The 25401-nt window shown below is 38.8% G+C and overlaps 1 protein-coding gene across 1 annotated transcript; it reads left to right on the top strand.

Annotated features, from left to right (window-relative positions):
• The first annotated feature begins 1682 nt into the window (after positions 1-1682).
• On the top strand, positions 1683-24904 carry LOC140168436 (carbonic anhydrase 14-like). The gene is made up of 8 exons (XM_072191828.1): positions 1683-1922; positions 7162-7194; positions 10422-10592; positions 12360-12505; positions 14591-14686; positions 15089-15152; positions 18773-18936; positions 24215-24904. Exons 1-8 carry the CDS (start codon positions 1853-1855, stop codon positions 24416-24418), a joined length of 948 nt encoding a protein of 315 aa, XP_072047929.1. The 5' UTR covers positions 1683-1852; the 3' UTR covers positions 24419-24904.
• The last annotated feature ends 497 nt before the right edge of the window (positions 24905-25401 follow it).

Genomic DNA, 25401 nt, shown 5'->3' with positions numbered 1-25401 from the left:
CCCTTTCTCTTCTTCCTCTTTCCCCCCTTTTTCTCTTGTCCTTCCCTTTTTCTTCCCTCTTTTCTCTCCTTCCCCTTTTCTCCTTCCCAATTTGTTGCTCTTCTTCCCAGTTGTTTTTGTGTGGGGGGCAGCTTGCCCCCCCCCACCCCACTGGTTACGCCACTGATCAGCAGTAAGTAGATAGCAAAATCCTTGAATTATTACTATCAGCAATAGATGGCAAAAAATGCTTAAATTATTACTATCAGCAGTAGATAGCAAAATGCTGAAATTAGGACTATCAGCATTAGATAGCAAAGTGCTTGAATTATTACTACCAGCAAGAGATAGCAAAATCCTTGAATTATTACTATCAGCAGTAGATAGCAAAGATGTTTGATTATTCAATCAGCAGTAGATAGCAAAGTGCTCAAGGCTTGAAATATTACCATCTTCAGTACAGTAAGGTGCTTGAATCAGTCACGGTACTATCAGCAGTAGATAACAAAATCCTTGAATTATTACTATCAGCAGTAGATAGCAAAATCCTTGAATTATTACTATCAGCAGTAGATAGCAAAAATGCTGAAATTAGGACTATCAGCAGTAGATAGCAAAGTGCTTGAATTATTACTATCAGCAGTAGATAGCAAAAATGATTAAATATTACTATCAGCAGTAGATAGCAAAAATGTTTAATTATTACTATCAGCAGTAGATAGCAAAGTGCTTGAAATATTACCATCTTCAGTATAGTTAAGTGCTTGAATTATCAGCAGTAGATAGCAAAATCCTTGAATTATTACTACCAGTACTGTATATCAAAAATGCTTAAATTATCAGCAGTTGATAACAAAGTGCTTGAAATGTTACCATCACGTATAGATAGTACAGACATGACAGATGCTTGATCATAATTATCAATCTTGACTAAAACTCTGACTTTGGTGACTTGTTGAATCATGTCACAAAAACCATTTGATCAATAAGTTCAGATTTACGGGTGTGATAAAATTTATTTTAATCATGACACCTTCATCATCATCATCATCATCATCATCATCATCATCATCATCACCATCATCATCTCATCATTATCTTCACCTTCACCTCCATCATTATCTTTATCTTCAAAAACATTTTGTTGGTACGTTTTTAAGATCACTTTTATCTATTTATCAGTTTTAAAGGCATATACACATGGGCCAAACGTAGCAAGAACCGAGGAGCAGTGCAATAAGATTGCAGAATTATCTGTAATTCATTCTTTTGGGTCAGAGCCACTGAAAGGCTTATACTTTATAGTTTGTGAATGTACTATTATGACTACTCTTTGGGACATATCTTGGTTTTCATCAATGATAACACTCGGGAGAATTATTTCGTGTTACTAAGGGCGTTTCTCCTAATAGTACTTGCATTATGACATTTTGTTTCTCTTTCTTAAATTTTGTATTCATAGATGAAATGTCAACAGGAGAAGAAACAAGAAAGTGTCTTTGAGGTTATGAAAAAAATAACACATGGACATAGACGCACCGTAATAATCTATTGCATGAGAAGTTGAAGTCAAAGTTTGAAGTTGTCTTTTTAAATGTATACCCTGTAGTGTAATGTGAACCTGGTCCCCGCCGGCCCCATACCAGCAAATATAAAGATATATATATATGACATTAATGTACCAAAAGTCACATGACGAATGAAACGCCATGGTATACGTCAACAAATATCCAGCAACTACACGTCCAAGCTCAGTTTATTTTTTAAATCCATAGCGTATGCACCTGCGCCGTGATATTGACGTGCTGTCGTGCGCCGTTTCTCTGGTATTCCCACGACTACTGTGTAGTAAAAGTTCATTTCCATCAAAATCATGATCAGCATCACACAAACTTTCTTACTCATTTGGAATATTCTGCTGTTGCTGAGCTCAGTCACAATAGGTAAGTGTAACCCTGATTTTTTTTAAGACTCCTAAACTATAAATTCGTAACTATATCAAACATAATAAGGCACCAAGAACATATACTACATTTATATGATAGCATATCTTAATAACAAAGGTCTTTAAGGGAGCGACCGTTATTTATGACAGAGAGCAGAGCCAGAGAGGGAATGGAAAAATTTAGGGGGACACGAAATTTTGTTTGGTTCTTTAGGGGGGAACCTGAAATTTTTAGTTGAACCAGGAGGGGGTTGTTAAGTTTTAAATGGAGAAAATTGGGAAAAGAAGGGGGAACGCGAAAATTTTGAGCGGACGCGAGGGGGGACGCGAAATTTGTTGTCAATATTTTTTCCAAAACACCCATTCCCCCCCCCCCCTTGCCGTAAATAACGATCGGTCCTTAAGGTACATTGGGGCATAGCTAATCGCCTCATGCAGCACAAAATCGGCACTAAATCTGCCAATATGATGCCAAATATCACACTTTTAATATCCCAACATAAATATGTTGTGTGCTTCAAACAGGGGTTATTTGGTATTGGATCTGCAGCAGACATCGGAGGTCAATACTGACCAACGGGTGCCCTGTCCATTGCTAAATATTTGAAATATTGCTTGCAGAAAGTTACTGAATGAATAAAGGTTGGCAATATTTTTCTCCAATAACAAGAAAGCACTTGACAAGCCTGGTAGCCAAAAATAAAGTTTGTATTCAAATGAGTCAATTATATGATAGTCTGATGACCCACATACCCCAAGCAGGGAAGTGCCCCAAGGGGATCTGTTGTGGGGCATTAGACTTTTCCCCCAAATGTTTTATTTAGACAAAAACCAAATTCATAACAAGATATGGATAATTTCACATTTTAATGTATCCCTTAATACAGATTTACGTTCTTGTCCTACAAATTAATTGATAAACACCGGGCATAAACATGATAAATTATTGCATTAAAATGAGCAAAGATTCCCCGCCTAGCTCTATGTCTATGATGATGTGACGCGTCTTCATGGTCTTAGTTTTTCAGTCCAAAGATTACGCTTGGATCGGGTATCAAGTGAGTATGCCGTGTAAGATCTGCAACCCGTCGCGTATAGAATCATCTCGAAAGCACGTAGGCCTATCATGCTAACCTTGCTATCTTCCATAGATAGCAATTATTTACACACAACTTTGTATATAATATTCACTGATATTTCTGGACTGCCTTGAAAGTCTCGCATATTCAAACTTTTTGTACAAGCTAGTTAATAATACAATTTTACACCGTTTTACACTTGAACTTACTATTTGAATTGAGAGAACAATGCTTACAAAAGGTTGCATACAAATGGGGTATGACCTTTTTGTCATTTTTGCGTAAAGTACACCTTATTATTATAAATGGAAGTTGAAGGAACTGCCCTTCTGGTTATGTGTGTGTAGATTGTGTTGAGGTGAACCAGGAGTGGTTGGTATTATATTATAAAGACCTTTGTATTGATATACAATATCTTAAGGTGACGCTGTACGTACGATCAAATGGAATAAACCAGCCATGACTAACTCCGTGTTAGGAACAATGCACCATTAGATATCAAGGGGCTGGGTTTTTTTGAGCCTACATCTGAGCCAAAAAAAATAATAAAAAATACCTCACCTCAGACTAAATAAAATTGCTCCACCCCAGACCAAAAAAGAAAGAAGAAGTAAAAAGAAAAAAGTAAACATTGCTCCATCTCGGAATAGAAAAAAAAAGATTTGGTGTCAAGGGTGAAAAAAGTGTTGCCTCGGTAGCTCTCGGTTGACCAATTAACCTCATAATGGTGACAGTTTTAAATTGGATATGACACCATTCCGCGCTCAGAGCAGTGGCGGAGGAAGCATTAAACTTTAGGGGGTAGGGGACGAGCATGTTTTGTTCCTGTTTTACTGGGACTTTTTTGCCAGCGCGAAGCGTGAAAAATTTCAATTTTCCCCACAAATATGACAAATGAGGTGTGTTTTGCTATTTTGTGGGTCAGTGTACATGAAGCGTGCAGAATTTTGCAATTTTAACATATTTGGGCGGTTGGGCCGGGTGTTTTTCGTAATAAAAAAGGCAAATGTACAGAGCAACACTCTTAGAAAACAAAAGTGCGACGAAGAACCTTAAGTGGCGGCGGAAGCATTAAACTTTAGGGATGTCGGGGACGAGTTTGTTTTGTTCCTGTTTTACTGGGACTTTTTGTGCGCGAAAAGAGTGAAAAATTTCAATTTTAGACCATTTTAGCCACAAATGAGATTTGTTTTGGCTATTTTATGGGTCAGTGCACGCTCGCGTACAGAATTCTACAATTTTACCCTATTTTGGGCCCAAATCAAGGTGTTTTTCGTAGTAAAAGACAAATGTACAGGGCAACTTAGAAAAAAAGGTGCAACGTGGAACACTTTCTTGTCCCGTACGCAATGATAAAAAGTTCTTCATAGCCAAGAAAAATGGTTCTTTATAGAACCTTAAGCTTGAAGAACCTTAAGCTTTATTTATTTTACGACATGCTGGCCATGCTGGCATAACTGAGCATTAACAGCAGAGACAAAACAATTTAGAAGCTGCTGACGAGGATGCACAAAGCTGGCCCTCGATCTAATGGCTGGAATTTGGGCATAGAGAATTCCATAATTGGGCTGTAGATGGTAGAAATGATCTTTCGTGGCTGACAAGGCCCAAAAGTTGGGCCCAATTCAGAAAGTTCTATAAAGAACCTCGAAAAATTCTATGAAGAACCTTAAAGATAAATAGACTTAAGAACTTTCTAATTCATTAATTCAGGGACTCATAACAAGGTTAAGAAAAGTGAAAAGGAGTGTTTTTTTAGAACCAAAAAACAAAGTTAAGAAAAGTGAAAAATAATGTTTTTAGAACCAAAAAAGGTTAAAACATTTTTTGGTTCTAAAAAACATTTTCTTGGCTAAAGAACCTGTTTCGGTTCTTATTAATACCCTTTAACACTGTTTAAGGGTTCATTCTGAACTTAAACATTGCTTAGCGTGCTGTATACAAGACATGCAAAAAATTGTTCTAAATTGCACCTTTTTTCCAAGGGTGAATTATTACTTTATTTTTTCTTCTGTTATGATTTTGAAGGGGGACGTCACCCCTTGCCAAAATCAACAATATCGTTATTGCCCCCCCCCCACGATCTTTGGCCGCGGCTGTAATCGGCCATCGTTACTATTTTTATTTGAGATTGAGTGATAGTAGGCCTATAAATTTGAGAGTTATATACATATACATTTTACATTATTTTTAGGTTTGTTTCGTCATCATGGTCATGTGTAGGGTTAGCTTTCAGCACGTAATTGGCTGTATGTTAACATTTCTAGTAATCATGCATGGTAATTATGCCTCAATTAACCCTAGTTTTTGTACCAAGTATTTTAATTTGTTTCTCATTCTTTTCATGGGTATGTGTGCATTGTCACCTTAAGGTTACCAAAACAACCTCTAGTCCCTGCAAATACATAACATTTTCAAACTATTTTGCAAACTTTTTCAACTAGGTCGTACAAGGAGAAAACATCATAGCCCCACAACAAAGGTTGGTAAAAAAGAAGATGCAAATGAAATATCCAGTGAGTCCGTACCAATTTCTGATGTACGAGTCCTCAATGTCTGAGTCCGAATACGAGTCCATATCATATTTTCTTATTTAACCTATTGAGGTTATGTATTAGGACTCGAGTCCTGGACTCGGACTCGAGTCCTTTTTTTTCATGCTTGTAAATGTAATGCCCAATGATCTGTATACTAAAATACAATGTGGAAGACTATTAAATCCTGCAGTGCTTTATTTATAAGACTAATCCTGGAGTGCTTTATTTACAGTAAACGTTTTGTAATAAAACTGGAGATTCCGAAACAAATCTGGTCAAAACGGTTTTTTTTTAAATTTTTAAATGACGTGTTTGGGGCTTGAGCAAACTGACATATAAAAATATTGATTAAGTCCCGACTGTGAACTCAGGTAGTGCAGTGGTAAACCGGTAATCCAGCGACGCGGGGTTCAATCCCCGCTGAGTTCTGATTTTTTCTATCTCAATATTTTCATATGTCAGTTTGCTCGAGCCCCAAACACGTCATTTAAGGGACCGTTCACAAACACTTGTTGGGGGGGGCTGATGCAAAATGAAGGGGGGGGCCTGAAATTTTTTGACCCTCCTAAGGGGGGGCTGAAAAATGACCACTAATTTTCCTGGAAAAAATTATATACTTTTCTATGGGGTTGACCCATAATTTTCATGTCAAAAAGGAGGTGCCCTGAAATTTTTGAGGTCTGTAAAAGGGGGGGCGCCTGAAAAAATTTTGCGATGATTTTTTTTGCTTCAGCCCCCCATACAAGTATGTGTGAATGGTCCCTAAATATTAATTTCTCGGGCTTGCATAGTTTATTTCCGATCCTCGCATATATTAATTTGTGTCTCGCATTGTCTTACGGCCTGCTAGGGTGAGGCATACAGGCCACCCCCTTCTTCATTATTTTTTTTAATTTTCTCCAAAACTGAGCATTTTTGCCCAAATTTGATCTCACAGATGGATTGCAATTTTAAAGTGTACTTTTATATTACTTTAGATCAACAATTTAGCACTATGAGGCTACACTTAAAGCCATATTATAACATTTGCTGAGGAGAACGCCCTCGAAATTTGTTTAATTCTGGTTTTTACACGATTGTATTGTAGTATTAGTCAATAAAGACACTCTCGCAAAAATCAAGACTTAAGGTGCTGTAGTTTTGTCAAAATCCGAGATTTTGAATAAAACGATGGAACCGGCGTTTTATTATTACGATGGAAATATTAGTCGAACACGTATGCATAATACGTACACGGCGTGCGGGATACACATACACACACACACCCCGAGGATCGTACCGTATTATAACCGCGGGAGTAACTTGCATGGGCGCTAGTAGTCAATTCCAATTTTCTATATGCTTTACCTCACTAGTTCGCCTCAAAATTAAAGGGGACATATCTGACAGTAAAAGCTGACATTTTATGGAAAATAAATACTAATCTATTTTTACAGAAATGTTATAATATGCTTTAAGACTTTCTGATACAAGATTGTTTTTTTTTTTTCATGACGTAAGTATTTCATAGAAAATTTCAATTCTCAAGCCCAAAAGGTAATGTTTTCTTGCCTTATACATAATAGTTTTACTCACAGTAACATTTTCTAATTATACTTCCTTTTTGTTGTTGATGTTTCAGATGCTTCAAAATGGGGTTATACGGGTAAAAATGGTAAGTTAGAATTGAAGTAAAAGATTTGAGAGAAGACCCGGGAGAAGACAAACCCGTGGCACTAAGACCCGAAGACGAAAGAAACCGTATCACTAATAAACAAGAGATGTCTTTAAAAAAGACAACCCCATGACTAAAGATCATGTTTCTTAATTTTGCATTGCAAGTATACTTCATGTACTTGGAATGTTGAAAGCTAAATTGAAAATTTTGTGCTAAATAGGTCTATACATTTAATTCATACTTCATGTACTTGGAATGCTAGTAGTTTTGTGCGTGGCATACCGTAACTAACCATGCATGTGGGAAATATTGGTATTTATTGGTAAATACCACCAATGACATACTAGGAAATAATCAAGAATTTTCATGTTGAAAGCTAAATTGAAAATTTTGTGCTAAATAGGTCTATACATTTAATTCATACTTGTAAAAAAAGGCTCAATGCAAATCACATTCTCCAAGTTTTACGACAATCCAACAATCTCTTTGAATAAGTTCATCAGGACTGATATGATTAAATTAAATATCAGATTATGTTGTTCAAGTCCAGAAATTTTCTCACGTTTTAGACGTTTCATATTCCGTGCGAAAGATTTCATCAGTAATGCGCCGATACAGCCGCTGCACCACCTCTGGCCCTCCTACTTTTACTCTCATCCCCAGTGTGTGTAGTTGTTTGCAGTAGCTGATCGTATACATGACTCAAAGAATAAGTTCCTTCATCGCGATTGATGACGTTGTCCCCCCGCTTTCTGATCCACACGACCTCTCTGATCCACCGCGTTTGTTTACATGAGTCTTTATCGACGACTTTGGCCCCTTCCCAATTAATCACATGGTTTTGTTGTGAAACATGGTCTGTAATAATGCTGACTTGTTTATTTCCTCAACTGAGTCCTTCCTTACCGCTTGGGTAAATTTTCTTGCCGCTAACTTATCCGATTCCTTTTGATGCTCTTTCATTCTTACGCTAAACTGCTTGCCGGTTTCCCCAATGTACGACTTGTTACAATTTTGACATGGGATCTCGTAAACACAGTCACAAGTTTTCGCGTCTTCTCTTTTGTCCTTTGGGTGCACAAGGTTGTTTTTCAAAGTGTTATGCGGCTTCATAGCGCTTTGGATGTTGTGTTTTTTGAAAACTCGCTGCAACCTTTCCGACACACCCTGTACATATGGATTCACTACCATTCCATTGCTCTTTTCTGCGGTCTTGTCCTTTTGTTTCTTTTTCGCTTTGCTCTTATCTGTCATCTGTTGTTTGACTTTTTCGATGGCCCAATTGGGGTATCCACAGCGATTCAATGCTTGTTTTACTCTTACTTCCTCCTGTTGTTTGTCTTCTTCTTCCGTAACAATTGAGTCCTTTCTATCTAAAAATGTTCTAACTACCCCTAGCTTTTGGTGTAGGGGGTGTTGCGATGCAAAGTTTAAGTACTGGTCGGTGTGTGTCTTTTTTCCTGTAAACTGTCAATTTGACTGAACTATCCTCTTTCCTTGTAATATCAGCGTGTCGAGAAATGGCAATTTCCCCTCCGCTTCTTCGTAGGTGAATTTGATGTTATTTGTCGGGTCTGCGTTATGAAGGTGATCCGTCAGTTCCTGAGTGGTACCCCGAGGTATTATCTACAAGATGTCGTCAACGTATCTTTTCCATAACTTCGGTTGACAAGCAATAGGTGCGTTCGCAATCATTCCATGAAAATATTTGCAATAATGGCACTGCAGGGACTACCCATCGCTGCTCCGAAGTTCTGTTTATATATTTCACCTCTGAATGAAAAATACGTTGTTGTAAGAACAAACTCGATGTTCAATTATGTCCTTGGTGTTCAATAGGGTCCTTTGTTTCAGCGTAGCGTCCCTGTTCAAGCACTCTGTAACAATCTCCAAAGTCTTATTTATGGGAGTATTTGTGAAAAGTGAGGAAATAAACAAGTCAGCAATTACATACAGACCATGTTTCACAACAAAACCATGTGATTTATTGGGAAGGGGCCAAAGTCGTCGATAAAGACTCAAGTAAACAAACGCGGTGGATCAGAGAGGCCATGTGGATTAGAAAGCGGGGGGACAACGTCATCAATCGCGATGAAGGAACTCTTCATCCAAGACATTCGTTGGTGAGTGTTACGAGTCGTTAATGACTCAAGGCCAAATACACCTTTTTCCCAAATTCACTTCAGAATGCACAACAAAACACACTGTTTAATTAAGTTAACAATATCTGAGTCTTTTAATCACTGAAAAGAAAGGTATGGTTTAACAATACTTGAGTGAACTTAAGCACATATAATCAATCATACACATACACTCTTTAGCAAAGTTACTTATCCAGTAGCCTCCTTCTTATTGTTGATTGTGAATTTCAATTTCTCAATGTTCTCGATGTATATCCTGATTCACTTATCCTGCGAAGATTACTGTTTAACGAAGTCCAATGAAGACTTTTATATCCCTTGCATAGATTTCTCACTATCTCCAAAATGGTCGGAAATCCTACAATTCGAGGATTGATAGCCGGAAAGCCTCAACTAATAATAACCTGCTCTCACGAAATGAGCATAAAGTCGCCAGGGCACTATAGAAGATACAGTCCATTAAGTTTACCTATGCATGATCCTGAACTTTATTGATCAAAGATATCAGAACCGTAAAGCCCGTGCGACAATACTTAAAATTGAGGTACAGCACGTATAGCGTAGGAAGAGGAGGAGGAGGAGGAGGAGGAGGAGGAGGAGAAAGAGGAAGAAGAAGAAAAAGAAGAAGAAGAAGAAGAAGAAGAAGTATATTAATAAGGCAAAAAAAAAATATTGTTGTGTTGCCCTCAAGTGGGAAAATGGGAAATTTGGGTAGGACGGTCGGATTTTTTTTTTTTTCTTTTTTAAACCTTCAGTTTTAAAATCCCTCAAATATTAAATAATGCTTCTTCAATTAGGGGACATTTGTCAATTTTGACTTCTGGATACCTGTTAGACATCAATTAAAGACTAGTCTTTCAATAAAATATTAATTTTAAGTGAAAAACATTGAGTTTTTGAACAAATCTGTAAAAATCATCATTCAAAAAAAAAAAAAAAAAAAAAATTGCACCCCTGATTTTTCAGGATTTAGGGTCGGACGGTTGAGGGCAACACAACAATTTTTGTTTTTTGGCCTAACAGTCACAATTGCCTATATTTAAGAAGAAGAATTAACAGTCACAATTGCCTATATTATTACAGGTCCCGAGTTTTGGGCAACTCTGCATGGTGGTGAAGAATGCGGTGGAGAATCGCAGTCTCCAATCAACGTCGATACAGATAACTTGGTGCCGAAAAATTTTGGTCCGTGGGAAATAGAATATGAAGACATCAGTTTATTTGGTACAGAAATGCATAATAATGGACATACACGTAAGTATGCTTATTTGGACATTCCATCAGTTATGTTATTAGAGAGGTTGCGATGTTCCTAATACTATTTTTCGTTTGCCCAGACCGTTTTCGCTAAGTCGGCTATCGTCATTGAAGCTGTGGTGATAATCATAGAGTACTAGGGATGCAATTTGTTTTCTTACGCTTGAAGCATTACGCTTCGCACGCATTTTTACAAAAAACAAGTGATGAAAATCACTGTACACATAAGCAGACATGAAAAAACAGGCAAAGTTCGATGGCCAAAAATTGCCAATTCCAGAGCCCACAGAAGTGCCAGGAAAACAATACAAAAGTACACTGAAAGTGATGAAAATCACTGTGCACATAGTAGACAAACAAACCTGACAGACAAAAAATTTATCAATTGATAATATAATTTTTTTTCACTGTGAGAGTTCCATGTTTGAGAAAATCGTGCAGTGCTTGAAATTACATATTTTTCCATTTAAAACTGTGTTATACAGTGTGTGCCAAAAACAACTTTACCCAATTGTTGCTAGAATTATATATTCTAAATGTATATCTTTCTAAGAGTATGTGATAAAGAAATGAAAGCAAGAGACGCTAAATTAACAAAATGGTGCTAGTTTTACGTCCGAGGTTCAAAAATCACTTTGTGCACACGTAATTCAATGGGATTTGTCCGATTGCTGAGATTAAGGCATACATATGCGTTAGGCATACATGTAATTAGTAAACACGTTTGGCTTGTCTTTGAAAAGGGATTAATTGTTTTACATGTATGAAAGAAATGCAATCTATTTTAATCCCCATTTACTTGTCATGTATTCGAACTTCACTCCTGTCATTGACCAACAATTAGCATAAAAATTACACAATTACAAAGGTTTCATCTGGCGCAAGTTTTGAATTTTAAATAGGTCTTCGTGCATTTTGAGGCTGCATGGATTATTTCTGAATAGGTTTGCAAGGTGTCAAGATAAGACAATTCACAACATAAGAGAGGACTTTTATGGCAGAGGTATACTTAAGAACAGAAAGCTTTTTGGAAGTGCAGCGTCAATTTCGGATTCGTTTCTCGAACGTAAGAGTCCCGCCAAAATGAACACATGAACAACTTTCACAACCTCGGAAATGTGATGAATAGATGCAAAGCACAGAGCGAATATTTGTGCGGTTCAAAGGGAACTTGCAGCTATCCCCAGAGTCAGTTGTCAAAAATATTTGAAGAGAATTGTTTTTATATCTTTGCAGCATGGAAGCTGCATATCATGACAAAATATCGTAGCTTGAAATTTAAATTGTTTATGATTGATTTATTTTGTTGTGTTATATAAAATTGCTGAACACATTTGTGCGTATACTGAGTGGTTCTCATTCTCTATCGAACTCGGTATTGCAAGTGATGCGACTCAACAACTAGTAGGCCTTCGCGGGGACAAAGTTAATTGTGACCCTTTGATTTAAAACTAGCGTCACGTTTTTAATTTAACACATTTTTGAATAGTTTTTTCACCAAATACTCTTAAGAAGATGTTCTTTACGAATATGTGAAAACAATTTGAAGCAGACTTTTCAATGTTGAGATATGAACCTTTTTAATTGGGTAAAGTTGTTTTTGGCCCACACTGTAGAGAAATAGTGGTATTGAACCAACTGAGCCTGGCCTGCAGAGACTTACAAAGCAGCTAATCCCTACCATGAGCAAGCATATATTATTTATTGTATGATAAAAATAAATATTTATTGTATGATGTGTATTATTTCTTTTCATGTTACCAGTTCAAATCTCTATGAAAGGCACATACAACATCAAGGGTGGTGGTCTACCGCACACCTATTCTGCTGTTCAGTTTCACTTTCATTGGGGTAGGAATGCTCTGGAAGGCTCCGAACACACTCGAAATGGCGCAGCATATCCAGCTGAGGTAATATCCGTACATTGTGTCCAGAGCTTTTATATCTGTCTGCCCCTAGACTATGCCATAGTCGATTTTTCATAAATAAAAAAATATGTTATTAATGATGATGAACGCATTCAGTTGAACTCTATTATACATATTTATCGCAAGTACAGTATTCAATAAATGGTCATAAAAAGGTTCGTATAATTTATAGTGACAGTAAAAGTAAAGTATACGTATGTTATCGAATACAACATAATTCGTCATAGAAGTGATGATGTAACAGGATTAACTTCCATAGCCGCAATAGATAAATACAATTTTTGAATATATCGCCCTGCACTACAACATGCAGATTGCACTTATCACCTGTGTATGTCTGCAATCGCAGATTGAATACAATACCGCTCTTTTCAAAGATACTAATCTTATGGCTCTAGTCTCCATACACAAATGAACAAACACAATGGAGGAGTCATTCCGAGTGTCACCCGGTAGGCGGTATATTAAAAAATTGTACGGTATTTATCTATTGCTATATATGGCAGTTAATCCGATTATTACATCACTTCTACGGCGAATACCGCTCTTTTCAAAGACACCAGTCTTGGAGGTGCGACTGTGTGAGTGAAACATACAATGGACTCAGTATAATCATAGATGAACTCCTGGATGGGGCAGCTTTAATTAGCATGAGGCCGCATTGATATGTAAATAGCGTATTGTTATTTAAATTTGCGCCCAGACGTATTGAGGGCGACAGTCATGTTATCCAGGCGGAGAATGGCTGCATATGCCGGGCATGTCAATTTGCTGAGTGAAGGCTGATAATCACCTTTCTGTATAGGTAATAAGCTAGTATATTTCGTGTACCAGTTGGTTATAACAAAAAATTAGTATGATATTAAATATATTAAACAGTGTACCCGGTATAAACTTTGAAATTTACATGAATTTGAAGAGCAGAGCTTCGAAATGTAGCTAAGTCAGGTGATGTGAAATTCTGCTGCGTGACCCCTCTGCGTGGTAGAATTATATTCATAAAACAATGAATTTAACAGATATCATGGGTAGCCAACCACGATTTATCAGCATTTAAAATATATGTTAATTAACAAAGATAAATAATAAAGAGTACAAATGGCAATTAACTAGTAAACAAGCCTGAAATCTTAAAATGTTGCCACGTGATTTCCCGAACACATGATATGTTAACATGTGACCACTATTCAGATTTACCGTAAATATTTGGAGTATGCTTGCACATCATGCACATACACTGTGCATTTCTTTACTTCCGTATAAAATCAATATTATTCATGCTGGGAGCCAAGTAACATTGTCTGCTCAGAGCAGATTGGTATTTTATTTTACTTGAGAGCATAATAGAAATACATAAAAACGAATAAGGCGCCATGATGGAAGGTCAGGTCGGGATCAAAGGTTATTATAACTTAAATACTACTTGTATTTCCCACCTTGCCTCTGTCACATGTTTCCTTCATATTATTGACAGCAAGTCCTAATTTTGACTTTGCTATTGCAAAATGTCATTTCATATCAAATTAGTAGACTTTCTTTGAAAAACATATCACTGGTGCCTGATGGGAATACCCGTCCGCCATTTCATTAAACTGGATCGTTTTCGCCTGTTTTGTGCCCAGATGTATTGGGGGCGCGCTATACTCTCATTGAACAGGCAAAGTTCGCAAAACTAACAACGTTGTTATTTGCCAAACTCAATTAACATGATCCAAGGGGTCGAACATGAATTATTCATAACGAGCTATAACGGATCGATAACTGGCCTCACTTTCTAGCTAGTAAACCAGCTGAATTTTTCATAGATTTTGCGTTGCTAATAGAACAACCGTGAATTTAGTGTCACCCCCTTGGTATAATGTGACATTTCTATAGAATTAATTACGATCCCGGTCTTTAACCCAGTTCTTTGAGAGCGTAACGACTAGTGCAGGACAATATATTAAACAAATAGTGTAAACCATTGCTATGGTAATTCCTTACATCACTATTTCTACGGCGAATAGTACAAGAAAGTTGGCCGTATAACTAACACCAGTGGATGTGCTTTTTCTTATATGCTTGTAGATCCATATTGTGCACTATGATTCACAGAAATATTTTGATGTTTTTGCTGCATTGGTTGAGCCTCAGGGTCTAGCGGTTCTTGGGTTCTGGGTAGAGGTAAGTTAATTGTGGGTGTATCCTTTTTGGTACAGGATTAGATAATAATTACGTATAGTGTTTGGGTCGTGCTTGGAATAACAGAATTTGCAATCAAACAATCCTGCAAGCCAGCAATCGCTCAGTCAATCAATCAATCAATCAATCAATCAATCAATCAATCAAGCAAGCAAGCAAGCAAGCAACAAACAAAATAATAGCTCCATATACACTATAAACAAAGGATGAAACAAAGGGACAGTGCATTTCATTTAGGTGTTAGCATTTTGTTTTTGACTTTCAATTCCGTAATTGAATTTATACTTGAGTCGTTATCGAAAAGCGATTGATGATCAATGCGCTATATTTGTAAAGGATGATAGCTTTCATCTGTCAAAATATTTCATTCGTTTTGAATTACAGGTAGGCGAAGAGAATCTAGCTTTAAATCCTATTATAAACGGGATAAATAATGTCACGTATAAAGGTAAGTATTTTGTTGCCTTATGCTTTTAAAGTTGCTATAATCGGAGGCAGAGATAAAACACTATTTAGCGTCTGACGATCAACTCCCCACAGCCAGTGATTGGCAACACCGGCGGCGGAACGCAGTGCCGCCGAGAGCCATTACAGACCCGGGGGTAAAATTAACGCACGGGCCCCCTGAGGTGTCTTTTCTTTGCTTTTATGGGTGTATCCTTCGTGTAAGAGAATACCAAACAAATCCCAACTCTAATCCTAACTCTAATCCTACCCTACTTGAACCCTAACCCTTACACTAACCCTAACCCTAATTCATAACTCTAACTCTAATCCTATTAGTATTTCGTATTGCTCTCTTACACTAAGGATAAACCCTTTTATGGGCCCATTAATGTATGTTTTCCTTATTTTTAAGGGCCCCTAGGACCCCGGGCCCGGGGGTAACGCACCCCCTTAACCCCCCTTGTCGGCGGCACTAGCGAAACGATTTTCAAAGTGGGGGAGGAGGAGGGTGTTCAGTGGCGGATGTATAGAGATGTAAATAGCGGCCATCGGATGTGCCCCCCTCCACCTGAAGTGAGAAACTTGTGCAAAATGGGAGGCCTAAATGAAGCATTTGGTGGACCATTTTTGTAATATTGTGTACAATTGTTGAATTGAAGGCCGAATTAAAGCCATTCGTGGACATGTTTTACTGTTATTGTATAAATTATTGCTTTAAACATTATTAATTAATGTATAATTAAATCTGGTCAGCCAGAAAAACTCACTTTTTGGCTAGATGGAATCACCGACGTTGCGGCCAAAACCTTTGGCCTTCAGCTGGGTGGATGATTTAGGGTCATCCGAGGTCAATCGATGAGGAAGTTGCTTGATGACCCGATCCCAACCATGCGACAGATTAACTCTAACGCCCCCGTTCTTGTTGAGGGACGGTTGTTCGGCTCGTACCCACACTGCTTCTTTGACTTCACGGTCCAAAATAACAACGTCGTCAATGTCAAAACTATGACCACTGCCCGCCAGATGTTTATAGACAGCTGAATCGTTGCCACTTGAACTGGCGCGTCGATGTTGGGACATGCGACTCTGTAAGGGTTGGTCGGTTTCACCAATGTCATGTTCTTGGCACACCTGCTCTTCTGCGCACTTGACACCGTACACTAGACCACTTATGCGGCCCTCAGGCTGCTTGTCCTTTGGATGCACTAGCGATTGCCGCAGGGTATTGGTTGGCTTGAAGTGTGTAATGATGCCGTGATCGCGGTAGATCCTCTTTAGTTTCTCTGAAACATCCCCATGATAGGGAAATGGTGACAAAAGTCTTGGTACCAAAAGAAGTGTTGTCTTCGCCGGCTGGTTTAGTATCTCTCTCACCACACTTTAGGGCCTTATCAATTGCCCAATCTTTGTAACCACACTTTTTAATTGCATGGCGCAAGTATTGGTGCTCAGTAATCTTATCAGAGTCCTTTGTGATGATGGTACCAGCCCTGTGGTAAAGAGTGTTCACCACGACTTTCTGGACCAGTGGATGATTAGAGCTGAACTGTAAATATTGATCAGTATTCAGTATGTGTTGGTTTGCGAAATACTGATACTAAGAGAGTACGGAAGCAAGAAACAAAATTGGCCCCCCCCACCCCACCCGAGAATATCTTAGACGCGGGGGTTTGGGAATGGCATCGGCATTATGATTTGGCAAAAAATGGAAGTTTATTGTCCGTCAGACCTTCTTGAGTGAATTTGATATTGTTATCTACTTGGTTGATGTGCGCGAAAAAGATGTCGAGTTCCGAAGACTTGACTATAACCCAGATATCGTCAACATAACAATACCATTTGGAAGGTGGCGAGCCGGGGTAAGACGACAAGGCAAACTGTTCAAATTGCTCCATGTACAAGTTGGAAATAATCGGCGATACGGCGGGGAGCCCATCGAACACCCATGGCATTGTTGGTAAAATTTATTGCCATAACTGAAGTAAGTATATTGTCCAAACACAGGCTCAACAGTTCACATATCTGATCGTGCGCCAAGTTAGTGCGTACAGGTAAAGTCTTTTCCTCAGTTCAAAACATCGCGAACCGCGAGTACCGCGTCTGTTGGAGGGATTAGTAAACAAGGCAGTGACGTCAAAAGATGTCATCTCGTCCGCGTCCAACTCAATGCCCTGAATTTTCTCCGCGAAATCCTTCGAGGTCCACTATTATGATGATTTGATTTGCCAACTAAAGGACCCAAGATCTTCGCAAGGTACTTGGGGATGTTATAAGTGACCGTGAACCCCGTTGACTTGAACGGGGAATCAAAGAAGCAGTGTGGGTACGAGCCGAACAACCGTCCCTCAACAGGAGCGGGGGCGTTAGAGTTAATCTGTCACATGGTTGGGATCGGGTCATAAGCAACTTCCTCATCGATTGACCTCGGATGACCCTAAATCATCCACCCAACTGAAGGCCAAAGGTTTGGCCGCAACGTCGGTGATTCTATCTAGCCAAAAAGTGAGTTTTTCTGGTTGACCAGATTTAATTATACAATAATTAAACCAACAAGAGACATTTTTGTGTGACAAAACCAAGTGAAATTTAACTCACTACAATATTTCGTCCTTCACGTCGGAGGACTTCATCAGGTATGACTGATATGGTCATCTGATCCACTTTCCCGGGAGATGGGTTTCCGGTTGGGCTTAGACTCTTTTGCAGTCTTCAAAAGCGGATCATATACGTGGCTAAGGAAATATGTGCCCTCCTCTCTGTTTAAGGTCTTGCTCCCCCTTCTTCTAATCTCCATGGCTTCTCGAACTTCTCTAGACTTCTTGTTGTGCTCCCGCCCAAGGATCTTTGAATCGTCCCAATTGATAACGTGGTTGGCCCGGGCAACATGATCAGAAATTGCTGATTTGGTCTGTTCTTTTCTGATAACTTGCGTTCAGATCGAGTGTACTTTTGTTAGTGGCCTTATTGACTTCAGCTTTGTGTTCTGACATCCTGGTTCCAAACATGCGAGATGTTTCACCGACATAGGACTGATCGCAGTTTTGGCATCCAATTTCATAGATACAATTGCCTGTTTTTTCTTTCTCGCGTTTGTCCTTCGGGTGTACTAAGATACGCCTGAGAGTTTGGTGAGGTTTCATGGCCGTATCTACCTTATGTTTCTTGAAAATTCTTTGAATGCGCTCCGACACGCCATTAACATATGGGATAACCACCATGCCTTTGCTTTTCTCATCAGTGGTCTTACTTTTCTTAGAGATTGGTTTTTCAGCGTTTTGGATTTTGTTTTGCATTTGATCTTTTACTTTGTCCAACGTCCATTTCGGGTAGCCACAGTTTTTAAGGGCTGTGCGAATATGCTCTTCTTCTTCTGCCCAACCGGAAACCCATCTCCCGGGAAAGTGGATCAGATGACCATATCAGGCATACCTGATGAAGTCCTCCGACGTGAAGGACGAAATATTGTAGTGAGTTAAATTTCACTTGGTTTTGTCACACAAAAATGTCTCTTGTTTATTTAATCTACAAACCTGATGAACTTATTCAATATAATTAAACCAGATTATTAATACTTGGTTTGACGTTTTCCTTTGTTTATTCGGCCAACTATCATGACTATAGGTCAACAGCTCTATTTTAGTGATGATCAGCTACGGATAAAAGAACTACTGCCTGCCAACAGTGATAAGTTTTATAGATACGAGGGTTCTCTCACCACTCCTGATTGCTTTGAAAGTGTTGTGTGGACATTATTTGAGCAACCTATAACTATGTCGGCTGAGCAAGTAAGTATACAAAAAGTTGAATAGTTTTCAAATTAGTTCTCAGATGATATCAAATGTATTAATAATAGTACCGCTAACTAATTATTTAATAGTAATAATGATAATAGTGATGATAATAATAATACACCACACCACTACCAACAACAACAACAACAACAACAACAACAACAACAACAACATAATAATAATAATAATAATAATAATAATGATTGTAATGATAATGATAATGATAATGATAATGATAATAATGATAATAATAATGAACATAAATTCATAATGTAGAGTCCAAATATAGAGTTCCAAACCATATATAGGATTAAACTTTGTAAAAAATCTTTTGGTGACATTTAAAAAATAGTCTGATTCGGGTAGATGCTGAGCCGAGAGCATGAATGTAAACATTATTATTTAAATAGTCTGAGTTAAAAATATTTCTTAAAACATTATACTGATGATACCAAACAAAATGCAGCTAAAAGTCGTACATAAAGGTGAAATTCCATAGCCGTGGAGTGGCTGCTTCCTGTCTTGATCCGCAATCGACGTTTTTTAAGGACGTGTACAGATGAAGCAAGTTGCTGTTTGCTGTATCAAGCCTAGGTAGACATATTATAAATCCTGTTCCATCATTCTAACATTCTGCTGCACTGCCCCCGACTTGGGACGGGCGGTGGTGTGTTGAGCGCTTTGTTCCCGGGAACCCGCCCTCTCCAGTGCAGCAACTGTTGACATCGGGGTATCACATTACAGTAGTGGCTACTCCCTTCTTGCAGACCATGAACCATGTGAACTGTTGGTATAAGGTGTTGAAACCAACGTGCCAAGCCATCACCCCTTAGTATACCAAGCAAACCCTTTGTCATGGATCTGCAGGGCAGGACTTGCACTGCGGAACATTTTGATGTGTGCAAGTTCCATTAGAGGTTAGGGTGGTCACATGATCCTGGTCCTATGTAGGTAAAGCTTGGTCATTTATTCAACTTCAGGTAGGTCGAGGGGTGGCATATACGGACGATTCACCATTTCCCAGTTTCCAAAGTGTCTGTTGTTGCGTGCAAGCCATAGAGTGTATATTGCTTTTAATGCTGTTCTCGCCACAGTATCCAGTGCCTTTTTGGTTTCTTTGTTTGTGAGGCCAAAGAACTTGAAGCAGGTTCGAAGTGTGTTGTTTGTGAATCCTCTTGATCCCACCTCTACTGGTAAGTATTTCAGTTCCCATCTTGCTGCTTGTCCTTCCTGGATTAGATCTTCATACTTCATTTTCTTTCTGAGGTTGGCCTGTGCTAAATTCTCCTCAGCAGATACTGTGAGTTCAATTATGATGCCTTGCTTGTCTGATGGTGAGTAGACAGTTATGTCTGGCCTTTTCGATGTTGTCACTATCTCTGGAGGGAACATAGCTGGGCAAATGTCTTCATCCCACACTACTTGCCAGACCTCACAGCTTTGGATTATGTTGTCTTTCTGGGTTCTGTGCCATGCTACATTTCTGTACTTCGTTCCAGACTCAGTTCTGAATGAAATGCCGGTGACATTCTGTTGATCTCCGCGCCTACTGTCCCACATCTAGCTTTCAAAACAGCAGGAACTAGTTGGTGGACTATCTCTCGGAGTACCACGCCATGTCTCCAGTTGTAACGGCCTGTTCTAAGAGAGTACTGATAGCAGTTGAATATGTGCAGCATTGTGCAGTAGTTGTAGCCACAGAGAGTACACTGACCCAGTGGGTGGGTGTTCCAGGACTTCAAGTTGGTAGGTGAGGGTAGTGGACGTGTCTTGGATTGAGTTGAGGTAAAATTTCAGCATCTCAGGTGACCAGGAGTAGAGGAGACTATTCCAGCTTTTGTCCATGTGCATGGCTGTTTCCCATCCGAGGAAGCGACCTTATTTTGCCATTCATATACGACAAGTATGTGCTCTTCTGAGACATCTTTGGTAATGGATGATACTACCTATGCTCTTGCTTAGACATTTGCTCTTGGCGTTTCTGACCCTTGATAAAGCCCAGGCCCTGGCGACCATGTTGCCCTCTGCATAGCTCGTTGATAAAAAGATGTCTTTCTCTTTCATGCAGCTATTTCACACCATTCCACTGTTTCTTTCCCAGGGTTCTTTCCTCTCTGTCTCTGCTCTATATGACCATAGATTAACTGCGTCTCCTCGTCCACAGAGTATTTCATGATGTGGTACTTCACCAACTCCATACATTTGAAATGCGTTGTTAAAGCTTTCAGTTGGAGGCCCTTGTTATCTCTCTTTCGGTAGAGAATAGAGGAGTTGGCGCATTTCGGCAGGCCCGTCCATCTCTTGAGGTAGCGTGTAGCCACAGCTTGAAGATTTTGGGCGAATGACACTGGCAGTGACTGGGAAGCAGTAGATGATGAATTCCCAAGATATCCTGCTCACAATGTGGTTTTCATATATCCACATCTTAGCGATACTGTTGACTTGGTCATTGTTTACTCTCTCTCTCTCTATAGAAGAGTCTTCAGTTTGGACTCAACACCATATCGGATATATAACACTTCCCCCCTAAAACAATGTTTGTCATTAGGTCAACAGATGTCGCAATTCAGTGTTTATAGCAAGGCGAATGTGGTAAATCTGTTGAAACGACCTATCCAAGCACGATTTTGGACCAAAATGTAGGTTTTAAAAGTCAAAAACCTCAACTGTTCCTTACAATATTTTTCAAATTTTATGTCATTAAATGAAAGCGCACACTTATATTGTCCATATACTAGCGTCATTAGAATGAGCAATGGCCAATTCTCTTAAGGTGGCTGTGTACTCTCAGACATGCATGTAGTAAAAGTGCAATAACTTTGTAATTATTCGCGCAAAACATATAAAAGTATACATTTTTATGAAGGCAAGACATCAATAAATCTTAATATAAATACAGATTTGTGGTAAAAACAACAATTTTGAAGGTTAGGTACATCATAACAAAAAAAACATTTTATTTTGTTTTTAGCTCAATCTTGAGGCTCCATTCCAAAAACGTTTTTTTTATTTTTTGATATTGGCCTTATTTTTGAGATATTGACCATATAAGGCATCAAAATGAACTTTTAAAATTCAAAAACGCCTATTTGCACAAAATGATGCCCAAAATCGGAAATAGACCAAAATATAAAAAAATGAGAAAACCGTTTCTTGAGTCGATCATGCTTTTACGATGATCATATTTGCTTACCTATAGATGCTGTATTTATTGAGTTATCGTGTACCTAAATCGTCATTTTACCGAGAAAATGAACATTGAAATAATGGCCGTTGAAGTTTAAAGTGGTCACATTTTGCACTTTCATCAAATCTCACAGGAGAATGCGACAGTTTTAGTTTTTGTAACTTATATTACGTGAACATCGGGTAAATCCACAGCCCCTTGAGAAGTTTGAGCTAAATCCATTCATAACTTGATATTTAAATCGGGGGAAAGAACTTGAAAAAACCCACATTTTATCAGCTAAAACGGAGCCATTTGACCACTAGGTTTTTGTGAAATCAGTGCTTCCGTGGTGTTTCCATAAGATGCGCCGCGCATGCAGATAAGCGTCGCGTATGCGTCGCGTATTTGTGCGTTAACAAATTGCGCGATACGCAACGCGATGAGTTGTTGCGCGCATGTACCTTGCTGGTACAAGAAAGATTTTCTTTCCTTTTCAATTTCAAACACGAGTGGAATAGTGAAATAAAATCCTTAAAATATTGCAGTTGGAGTTTACAAATCTGGATTTTCATTCCTTGTATTTATAAAAAACATAACAAGGTACAAACATATCATAAAAACTCAATTTTGAGAAAGAAACAATGGCTAGAGTACACAGCCGCGTTAAAATTGCAAATTTTGTGCAAAAAGTTACTATTTTCCCCTGTTTTGTCATACGGTTGTAAATGCAATGAACTATGACTTTGCCAAAATGCCAATCCGAATGAAAAGATCCACTTTTTTACGTTGAAAATCAGCCTTTAAATCAATAAAGGTCCTGAGCCGGTCGCACCCCCTCCCATAAATCCTGGCTACGGGCATATGCAGTGTCGCCCTTCCCTCCTGACTTTTTCGTATCATTCTCCCTACATGTATTTCGCTTCCTCCCTCTCCAAATCAGTCCCCCTCCCTCTCCGGCCCTTCTCTCTCTCTCTTTTCGCGTTCTTCTCTTTGTAGTCTTCCCATCTCTCGCTCTCTTTCTCCCTCGCCCCTCCCACTCTCACTTGTTCAGTCTGTCAGTCTCAAGTACCCCCCCCCCTTCGCCAAATTTATCAGTATGATCAATGACTGACAAAAATCAGTTCTGCAAAAATAAACATTTAAAATAAAGTCGGATCTCGCATATAGGCCCAACCAATTATCAGGTTAGCAATTGCTATTGTTTCGAATGAGTAGAATTACCTTCGCTCGACTGCAGTATTTTGTATTGCATGTCAATGTATAACGTCATTACCAAATCGCCACTTACACGCCACATTGAGCGACATTTGGCCATTTCAGTCTCTATATGACCGACTTTTGCTTACTACTTTAAAGACTAGAATAAACTGATTGTTCATACATAGCCTTCCAAGCTAACACTTCAAAATTACAATGAGATCTGAAACCGAAAACGAAAACAGAACAAAATAACTGAAACGATAAAAAAAGACCCCTAGATAGGTAGGAAAACAATAGATTACGTAACGCGGGTACGCATTTTTCCTTTGACGCCAATTTGATTTGCCGACAGACCCGGGCGACAGACTATTCATAAAATTGGTGCTACTGTTTCGAACAAAGGAGTTCCGCCATTAAATTGGTCACTGAACCGACACGACAGCATATTAACGCTTTTTCTGGTGTTGAATTGAAAAGTTATGTGCTCTTATAAGAACACCACTTGAGAAAGTGGTACCAAGTGGGGTTTAGTATGCCAAATTCGGAAGGGTTTCAAGGCCTATGTCTTGCCTGCGCAGGTATACATGCTACCTGGTCCGCGGGCTGGTCCGGTAGTTTATAATGTGAACAGTTAATATAAGTTGCTCAGTGGCGTAACTAGGGTTGGTAGCGCCCGGGGCAAGAAACAAAATTGGCGCCCCACCCGAGAATATCTTAGACGCGGGGGTTTGGGAATGGCATCGGCATTATGATTTGGCAATTTGGCGCCCCTAGTGGTAGCGCCTGGGGCACATGCCCCTAGTTACGCCACTGAAGTTGCTTATAATTTCTGAAATAAATATTAATATGTCTGTGTATGATTGTTTTCCCCTTTTATTTTCAAATGTCTTCTTTATTTCACAGCTTGAAAGTCTCCGTGGATTGTCGCAATTGAAAGAAGAAGAGACGGAGTCGGAACACATACCTATCGGGCACAACTATCGGCCTGTTCAAGACGTGAATAAAAGAACGGTTTATGTGAATAGTAAAAGCGGTGCTGTTGCTACTCATCGCCTACCTACTTGTATGTTCATTCTATTCACAGCCTGTTTTGTTCTGAAGTTGTAAATCACTGTAGGCCTACGTACGGTCAAACCAGGTGAATAGAGACACACTTAGAATAGCTCAATTTATATCTGCTGAACAATTTTCCAATAATGATGGTTTGCCTTTTTCAACAACCCTGTTTATATAATCTCTTGTTCCAACCTACAGTGTGTCCAAGATAAAAAAAAACTAACACCGGGTGCATTGCACAAAAGTCGAGGATCAACAAATTATTCACACATAAGTACGTTTTATTTGATTCGGTTGACTGGTTGCTAAGAAATGAACGATTGCATAATGCACGCGTCAATGGAATTCATTCCAAGTTCAACAGATGATCAACAGGCCCTGTTTGTTGTGCAAATATATGTTAACATATTCTAAACTCATCGGAGAATGATATTTCCAAGTTCTGAGCATCATCTTACAAGCAAGCTTTAATTTTGTAATAGGGTACAGTATTGTCGCATTTGAACAAAAGCTAATTAAAATGTTTTGGAAAAAACAGGTTGAAGTAGTCTGTGTTTGTTTTATTGCACAGATGACCCCTAAATAACATTTGAGCCTTTATTGGCTTTAGGCGATGCATATGTACCATTAACGTGGTTATCCTATTTAATATGTGGAAGGAGGATAGCATTTTTTAATGATAATAAAAGGAATCGTATTGTTGCGACCATAATGACATTTGAATGACCTCGAGTTAGTCACGGGATATAGGCCTATGTGTCACTAGCCATTCGTCCCAATAACCACGTGACCACAGTTATTTTTTAGCATGAAAGTTTATATGTATTGGTAATCCATATAGATTTTAACTCTTGATCTGAATACAAATATATTCTAACTTCACCGAAAGTGTGCAACTTATACATGGAACACCGTTATGGTGGTATCGTTACGTCGATGACACGCACACGAAACTCAAGAAGGAGCACGCTGAGGAATTTACAGACCATCTTAACTCATAGGACCCAGACATCAATAAAATTCGTTAATTATGA

This window comes from Amphiura filiformis, chromosome 13 (assembly GCF_039555335.1).
Source record: "Amphiura filiformis chromosome 13, Afil_fr2py, whole genome shotgun sequence".
In the NCBI taxonomy this organism is placed as follows: domain Eukaryota; kingdom Metazoa; phylum Echinodermata; class Ophiuroidea; order Amphilepidida; family Amphiuridae; genus Amphiura; species Amphiura filiformis.
This window is presented reverse-complemented; position numbering and strand designations above follow the sequence as displayed.

Coding starts and splice junctions, on each gene's coding strand:
- LOC140168436 (XM_072191828.1), top strand. CDS start 1,853: ATGATCAGCATCACACAAACTTTCTTACTCATTTGGAATATTCTGCTG. Junction 12,506..14,590: donor GCGCAGCATATCCAGCTGAG/GTAATATCCGTA, acceptor ATATGCTTGTAG/ATCCATATTGTGCACTATGA. Junction 18,937..24,214: donor TAACTATGTCGGCTGAGCAA/GTAAGTATACAA, acceptor TTTATTTCACAG/CTTGAAAGTCTCCGTGGATT.